Here is an 8,319-nt window from a genome sequence, read left to right on the forward strand (position 1 = left end):
CAGGCGTGGAACCAGCAGCCCTGGCCAAGCCGATACCCAGAAGGAGTGGATCTAGAAGCCCTGCCCAAGCGGGCCCCCAGCAGGTGTGGAACCAGAAGCCCTGCCCAAGCTGGTGCCCACAGCAGGAGTAGAACCAGAAGCCCTGCCCAAGTCGTTGCCCGCAGCAGGAGTGGTGCCAGAAGCCATGCCCAAGCTGGCACCCAGCAGCAGTGGATCCAGAAGCCTTGGCCAAGCCGGTACCCAGCAGGTGTGGAACCAGAAGCCCTGGCCAAGCCAGCCCCCAGCAGGAGTGGAACCAGAAGCACTTCCCAAGCCGGCACCCAGCAGCAGTGGAACCAGAAGCCCTGCCCAAGCCAGCCCCCAGCAGGAGTGGAACCAGAAGCCCTGCCCAAGCTGGTGCCCGCAGCAGGAGTGGAACGAGAAGCCCTACCCAAGCCGGTGCCCGCAGCAGGAGTGGAGCCAGAAGCCCTGCCCAAGCCGGCACCCAGCAGCAGTGGATCCAGAAGCCTTGGCCAAGCCGGTACCCAGCAGGCGTGGAACAAGAAGCCCTGGCCAAGCCGGTACCCAGCAGGTGTGTAACCAGAAGCCCTGGCCAAGCCGGCACCCAGCAGGAGTGGATCTAGAAGCCCTGCCCAAGCGGGGCCCTCAGCAGATGTGGAACCAGAAGCCCTGCCCAAGCCAGTACCCAGTAGGAGTGGAACCAGAATCCCTTCCCAAGCCGGCACCCAGCAGGAGTGGAACCAGAAGCCCTGGCCAAGCTGGTACCCAGCAGGCGTGGAACCAGAAGCCCTGGCCAAGCCAGCACCCAGCAGGAGTGGATCTAGAAGCCCTGCCCAAGCGGGGCCCTCAGCAGATGTGGAACCAGAAGCTCTGCCCAAGCCAGTACCCAGTAGGAGTGGAACCCGAATCCCTTCCCAAGCCGGCACCCAGCAGGAGTGGAACCAGAAGCCCTGCGCTAGCCTGCACCCAGCAGGCGTGGAACCAGAAGCCCTGGCCAAGCCGGTACCCAACAGGCGTGGAACCAGAAGCCCTGGCCAAGCCAGCACCCAGCAGGAGTGGAACAAGAAGCACTGCCCAAGCCGGCATCCAGCAGGTGTGGAACCAGAATCCCTGGCCAAGCCGGTACCCAGCAGCAGTGGAACCAGAAGCCCTGGCCAAGCCGGCACCCAGCAGGAGTGGATCTAGCAGCCCTGCCCAAGCCGGTACCCAGCAGGCGTGGTACCAGATGCCCTGGCCAAGCCGGTACCCAGCAGGCATGGAACCAGAAGCCCTGGCCAAGCCGGCACCCAGCAGGACTGGATCTAGAAGCCCTGCCCAAGTGGGGTCCCCAGCAGGTGTGGAACCAGAAGCACTGTCCAAGCCGGCACCCAGCAGCAGTGGAACCAGAAGCCCTGCCCAAGCCACCCCCAGCAGGAGTGGAACCAGAAGCCCTGCCCAAGCTGGTGCCCACAGCAGGAGTGGAACCAGAAGCCCTGCCCAAGTCGGTGCCCGCAGCAGGAGTGGAGCCAGAGCCCTGCCCAAGCCGGCACCCAGCAGCAGTGGTTCCAGAAGCCTTGGCCAAGCCGGTACCCAGCAGGTGCGAAACCAGAAGCCCTGGCCAAGCCGGTACCCAGCAGGCGTGGAACCAGAAGCCCTGGCCAAGCCAGCCCCCAGCAGGAGTGGAACCAGAAGCACTGCCCAAGCCGGCACCCAGCAGTAGTGGAACCAGAAGCCCTGCCCAAGCCAGCCCCGAGCAGGAGTGGAACCAGAAGCCCTGCCCAAGCTGGTGCCCGCAGCAGGAGTGGAACGAGAAGCCCTCCCCAAGCCAGTGCCCGCAGCAGGAGTGGAGCCAGAAGCCCTGCCCAAGCTGGCACCCAGCAGCAGTGGATCCAGAAGCCTTGGCCAAGCCGGTACCCAGCAGGCGTGGAACCAGAAGCCCTGGCCAAGTCGGTACCCAGCAGGTGTGGAACCAGAAGCCCTGGCCAAGCCGGCACCCAGCAGGGGTGGATCTAGAAGCCCTGGCGAAGCGGGGCCCTCAGTAGGTGTGGAAACAGAAGCCCTGCCCAAGCCAGCGCCCAGTAGGAGTGGAACCAGAATCCCTTCCCAAGCCGGCACCCAGCAGGAGTGGAACCAGAAGCCCTGCCCAAGCCGGCCCCCAGCAGGAGTGGAACCAGAAGCCCTGCCCAAGCCAGCGCCCAGTAGGAGTGGAACAAGAATTCCTGGCCAAGCCAGCACCCAGCAGGAGTGGATCCAGAAGCGCTGGCCAAGCCGGTACCCAGCAGGAGTGGAACCAGAAGCACTGCCCAAGCTGGCACCCAGCAGCAGTGGAACCAGAAGCCCTGCCCAAGCTGGTGCCCGCAGCAGGAGTGGAACCAGAAGCCCTGCCCAAGCCGGTGTCCGCAGCAGGAGTGGAACCAGAAGCCCTGCCCAAGTCGTTGCCCGCAGCAGGAGTGGTGCCAGAAGCCATGCCCAAGCTGGCACCCAGCAGCAGTGGATCCAGAAGCCTTGGCCAAGCCGTTACCCAGCAGGTGTGGAACCAGAAGCCCTGGCCAAGCCAGCCCCCAGCAGGAGTGGAACGAGAAGCCCTACCCAAGCCGGTGCCCGCAGCAGGAGTGGAACCAGAAGCCCTGCCCAAGCTGGTGCCCGCAGCAGGAGTGGAACGAGAAGCCCTACCCAAGCCGCTGCCCGCAGCAGGAGTGGAGCCAGAAGCCCTGCCCAAGCCGGCACCCAGCAGCAGTGGATCCAGAAGCCTTGGCCAAGCCGGTACCCAGCAGGCGTGGAACAAGAAGCCCTGGCCAAGCCGGTACCCAGCAGGTGTGTAACCAGAAGCCCTGGCCAAGCCGGCACCCAGCAGGAGTGGATCTAGAAGCCCTGCCCAAGCGGGGCCCTCAGCAGATGTGGAACCAGAAGCCCTGCCCAAGCCAGTACCCAGTAGGAGTGGAACCAGAATCCCTTCCCAAGCCGGCACCCAGCAGGAGTGGAACCAGAAGCCCTAGCCAAGCCGGTACCCAGCAGGCGTGGAACCAGAAGCCCTGGCCAAGCCAGCACCCAGCAGGAGTGGATCTAGAAGCCCTGCCCAAGCGGGGCCCTCAGCAGATGTGGAACCAGAAGCCCTGCCCAAGCCAGTACCCAGTAGGAGTGGAACACGAATCCCTTCCCAAGCCGGCACCCAGCAGGAGTGGAACCAGAAGCCCTGCGCTAGCCGGCACCCAGCAGGCGTGGAACCAGAAGCCCTGGCCAAGCCGGTACCCAGCAGGCGTGGAACCAGAAGCCCTGGCCAAGCCAGCACCCAGCAGGAGTGGAACAAGAAGCACTGCCCAAGCCGGCATCCAGCAGGTGTGGAACCAGAATCCCTGGCCAAGCCGGTACCCAGCAGCAGTGGAACCAGAAGCCCTGGCCAAGCCGGCACCCAGCAGGAGTGGATCTAGCAGCCCTGCCCAAGCCGGTACCCAGCAGGCGTGGTACCAGATGCCCTGGCCAAGCCGGTACCCAGCAGGCATGGAACCAGAAGCCCTGGCCAAGCCGGCACCCAGCAGGACTGGATCTAGAAGCCCTGCCCAAGCGGGGTCCCCAGCAGGTGTGAAACCAGAAGCACTGTCCAAGCCGGCACCCAGCAGCAGTCGAACCAGAAGCCCTGCCCAAGCCACCCCCAGCAGGAGTGGAACCAGAAGCCCTGCCCAAGCTGGTGCCCACAGCAGGAGTGGAACCAGAAGCCCTGCCCAAGTCGGTGCCCGCAGCAGGAGTGGAGCCAGAGCCCTGCCCAAGCCGGCACCCAGCAGCAGTGGATCCAGAAGCCTTGGCCAAGCCGGTACCCAGCAGGTGCGAAACCAGAAGCCCTGGCCAAGCCGGTACCCAGCAGGCGTGGAACCAGAAGCCCTGGCCAAGCCAGCCCCCAGCAGGAGTGGAACCAGAAGCACTGCCCAAGCCGGCACCCAGCAGTAGTGGAACCAGAAGCCCTGCCCAAGCCAGCCCCGAGCAGGAGTGGAACCAGAAGCCCTGCCCAAGCTGGTGCCCGCAGCAGGAGTGGAACGAGAAGCCCTCCCTAAGCCAGTGCCCGCAGCAGGAGTGGAGCCAGAAGCCCTGCCCAAGCTGGCACCCAGCAGCAGTGGATCCAGAAGCCTTGGCCAAGCCGGTACCCAGCAGGCGTGGAACCAGAAGCCCTGGCCAAGTCGGTACCCAGCAGGTGTGGAACCAGAAGCCCTGGCCAAGCCGGCACCCAGCAGGAGTGGATCTAGAAGCCCTGGCCAAGCGGGGCCCTCAGCAGGTGTGGAACCAGAAGCCCTGCCCAAGCCAGCGCCCAGTAGGAGTGGAACCAGAATCCCTTCCCAAGCCGGCACCCAGCAGGAGTGGAACCAGAAGCCCTGCCCAAGCCGGCCCCCAGCAGGAGTGGAACCAGAAGCCCTGCCCAAGCCAGCGCCCAGTAGGAGTTTAACAAGAATCCCTGGCCAAGCCAGCACCCAGCAGGAGTGGATCCAGAAGCGCTGGCCAAGCCGGTACCCAGCAGGAGTGGAACCAGAAGCACTGCCCAAGCTGGCACCCAGCAGCAGTGGAACCAGAAGCCCTGCCCAAGCTGGTGCCCGCAGCAGGAGTGGAACCAGAAGCCCTGCCCAAGCCGGTGTCCGCAGCAGGAGTGGAACCAGAAGCCCTGCCCGAGCTGGTGCCCGCAACAGGAGTGGAACCAGAAGCCCTGCCCAAGCCGGTGCCCACAGCAGGAGTGGAGCCAGAAGTCCTGCCCAAGCCGGCACCCAGCATCAGTGGATCCAGAAGCCTTGGCCAAGCCGGTACCCAGCAGGTGTGGAACAAGAAGCCATGGCCAAGCCGGTACCCAGCAGGCATGGAACCAGAAGCCCTGGCCAAGCCGGCACCCAGAAGGGGTGGAACAAGAAGCACTGCCCAAGCCGGCATCCAGCAGGTGTGGAACCAGAATCCCTGGCCAACCGGTACCCAGCATGTGTGGAACCAGAAGCCCTGGCCAAGCCGGCACCCAGCAGGAGTGGATCTAGAAGCCCTGCCCAAGCCAGTACCCAGCAGGCGTGGTACCAGATGCCCTGGCCAAGCCGGTACCCAGCAGGCGTGGAACCAGAAGCCCTGGCCAAGCCGGCACCCAGCAGGAGTGGATCGAGAAGGCCTGCCCAAGCGGGGTACCCAGCAGGTGTGGAACCAGAAGCACTGTCCAAGCCGGCACCCAGGAGCAGTGGAACCAGAAGCCCTGCCCAAGCCAGCCCCCAGCAGGAGTGGAACCAGAAGCCCTGCCCAAGTTGGTGCCCACAGCAGGCGTGGAACCAGAAGCCCTGCCCAAGTCGGTGCCCGCAGCAGGAGTGGAGCCAGAGCCCTGCCAAAGCCGGCACCCAGCAGCAGTGGATCCAGAAGCCTTGGCCAAGCCGGTACCCAGCAGGTGTGAAACCAGAAGCCCTGGCCAAGCCGGTACCCAGCAGGCGTGGAACCAGAAGCCCTGGCCAAGCCAGCCCCCAGCAGGAGTGGAACCAGAAGCACTGCCCAAGCCGGCACCCAGCAGTAGTGGAACCAGAAGCCCTGCCCAAGCCAGCCCCGAGCAGGAGTGGAACCAGAAGCCCTGCCCAAGCTGGTGCCCGCAACAGGAGTGGAACGAGAAGCCCTCCCTAAGTCTGTGCCCGGAGCAGGAGTGGAGCCAGAAGCCCTGCCCAAGCTGGCACCCAGCAGCAGTGGATCCAGAAGCCTTGGCCAAGCCGGTACCCAGCAGGCGTGGAACCAGAAGCCCTGGCCAAGTCGGTACCCAGCAGGTGTGGAACCAGAAGCCCTGGCCAAGCCGGCACCCAGCAGGAGTGGATCTAGAAGCCCTGGCCAAGCGGGGCCCTCAGCAGGTGTGGAACCAGAAGCCCTGCCCAAGTCAGCGCCCAGTAGGAGTGGAACCAGAATCCCTTCCCAAGCCGGCACCCAGCAGGAGTGGTACCAGAAGCCCTGCCCAAGCCGGACCCCAGCAGGAGTGGAACCAGAAGCCCTGCCCAAGCCAGCGCCCAGTAGGAGTGGAACAAGGATCCCTGGCCAAGCCAGCACCCAGCAGGAGTGGATCCAGAAGCGCTGGCCAAGCCGGTACCCAGCAGGAGTGGAACCAGAAGCACTGCCCAAGCCGGCATCCAGCAGGTGTGGAACCAGCATCCCTGGTCAAGCCGCTACCCAGCAGGCGTGGAACCAGAAGCCCTGGCAAAACCGGCACCCAGCAGGAGTGGATCTAGAAGCCCTGCCCAAGCCAGTACCCAGCAGGCGTGGTATCAGAAGCCCTGGCCAAGCCGGTACCCAGCAGGCGTGGAACCAGAAGCACTGCCCAAGCCGGCACCCAGCAGTAGTGGAACCAGAAGCCCTGCCCAAGCCAGCCCCGAGCAGGAGTGGAACCAGAAGCCCTGCCCAAGCTGGTGCCCGCAACAGGAGTGGAACGAGAAGCCCTCCCCAAGTCTGTGCCCGGAGCAGGAGTGGAGCCAGAAGCCCTGCCCAAGCTGGCACCCAGCAGCAGTGGATCCAGAAGCCTTGGCCAAGCCGGTACCCAGCAGGTGTGAAACCAGAAGCCCTGGCCAAGCCGGTACCCAGCAGGCGTGGAACCAGAAGCCCTGGCCAAGCCAGCCCCCAGCAGGAGTGGAACCAGAAGCACTGCCCAAGCCGGCACCCAGCAGTAGTGGAACCAGAAGCCCTGCCCAAGCCAGCCCCGAGCAGGAGTGGAACCAGAAGCCCTGCCCAAGCTGGTGTCCGCAACAGGAGTGGAACGAGAAGCCCTCCCCAAGTCTGTGCCCGGAGCAGGAGTGGAGCCAGAAGCCCTGCCCAAGGTGGCACCCAGCAGCAGTGGATCCAGAAGCCTTGGCCAAGCCGGTACCCAGCAGGCGTGGAACCAGAAGCCCTGGCCAAGTCGGTACCCAGCAGGTGTGGAACCAGAAGCCCTGGCCAAGCCGGCACCCAGCAGGAGTGGATCTAGAAGCCCTGGCCAAGCGGGGCCCTCAGCAGGTGTGGAACCAGAAGCCCTGCCCAAGTCAGCGCCCAGTAGGAGTGGAACCAGAATCCCTTCCAAAGCCGGCACCCAGCAGGAGTGGTACCAGAAGCCCTGCCCAAGCCGGACCCCAGCAGGAGTGGAACCAGAAGCCCTGCCCAAGCCAGCGCCCAGTAGGAGTGGGACAAGGATCCCTGGCCAAGCCAGCACCCAGCAGGAGTGGATCCAGAAGCGCTGGCCAAGCCGGTACCCAGCAGGAGTGGAACCAGAAGCACTGCCCAAGCCGGCATCCAGCAGGTGTGGAACCAGCATCCCTGGTCAAGCCGCTACCCAGCAGGCGTGGAACCAGAAGCCCTGGCAAAACCGGCACCCAGCAGGAGTGGATCTAGAAGCCCTGCCCAAGCCAGTACCCAGCAGGCGTGGTATCAGAAGCCCTGGCCAAGCCGGTACCCAGCAGGCGTGGAACCAGAAGCCCTGGCCAAGCCGGCACCCAGCAGGAGTGGATCTAGAAGCCCTGCCCCAGCGAGGCCCCCAGCAGGTGTGGAACCAGAAGCCCTGCCCAAGCCAGCACCCAGTAGGAGTGGAACCAGAATCCATTCCAAAGCCAGCCCCCAGCAGCAGTGGAACCAGAAGCCCTGCCCAAGTCAGCCCCCAGCAGAAGTGGAACCAGAAGCCCTTCCCAAGCTGGTGCCCGCAGCAGGAGTGGAACCAGAAGCCCTGCCCAAGTCGATGCCCGCAGCAGGAGTGGTGCCAGAAGCCCTGCCCAAGCTGGCACCCAGCAGCAGTGGATCCAGAAGCCTTGGCTAAGCCGGTACCCAGCAGGTGTGGAACCAGACGCCCTGGCCAAGCCGGTACCCAGCAGGTGTGGAACCAGAAGCCCTGGCCAAGCCAGCCCCCAGCAGGAGTGGAACCAGAAGCACTGCCCAAGCTGGCACCCAGCAGCAGTGGAACCAGAAGCCCTGCCCAAGCCAGCCCCCAGCAGGAGTGGAACCAGAAGCCCTGCCGAAGCTGGTGCCCGCAGCAGGAGTGGAACGGGAAGCCCTACCCAAGCCGCTGCCCACAGCAGGAGTGGAGCCAGAAGCCCTGCCCAAGCCGGCACCCAGCAGCAGTGGATCCAGAAGCCTTGGCCAAGCCTGTACCCAGCAGGCGTGGAACAAGAAGCCCTGGCCAAGCCGGTACCCAGCAGGTGTGTAACCAGAAGCCCTGGCCAAGCCGGCACCCAGCAGGAGTGGATCTAGAAGCCCTGCCCAAGCGGGGTCCTCAGCAGATGTGGAACCAGAAGCCCTGCCCAAGCCAGTACCCAGTAGGAGTGGAACCAGAATCCCTTCCCAAGCCGACAACCAGCAGGAGTGGAACCAGAAGCTCTGCCCAAGCCAGCGCCCAGTAGG

At 64.8% G+C, this 8,319-nt stretch overlaps 1 protein-coding gene across 1 annotated transcript; it reads left to right on the plus strand.

Annotated features, from left to right (window-relative positions):
- Positions 1-184: 184 nt before the first annotated feature.
- Positions 185-1,699, plus strand: LOC138471430 (putative uncharacterized protein DDB_G0290521). The gene has a single exon (XM_069609065.1). It carries the CDS (start codon positions 185-187, stop codon positions 1,697-1,699), a length of 1,515 nt encoding a protein of 504 aa, XP_069465166.1.
- The last annotated feature ends 6,620 nt before the right edge of the window (positions 1,700-8,319 follow it).

Source organism: Ambystoma mexicanum, chromosome 8 (genome assembly GCF_040938575.1).
Source record: "Ambystoma mexicanum isolate Mex_15411 chromosome 8, UKY_AmexF1_1, whole genome shotgun sequence".
In the NCBI taxonomy this organism is placed as follows: domain Eukaryota; kingdom Metazoa; phylum Chordata; class Amphibia; order Caudata; family Ambystomatidae; genus Ambystoma; species Ambystoma mexicanum.

Coding starts and splice junctions, on each gene's coding strand:
- LOC138471430 (XM_069609065.1), top strand. CDS start 185: ATGCCCAAGCTGGCACCCAGCAGCAGTGGATCCAGAAGCCTTGGCCAA.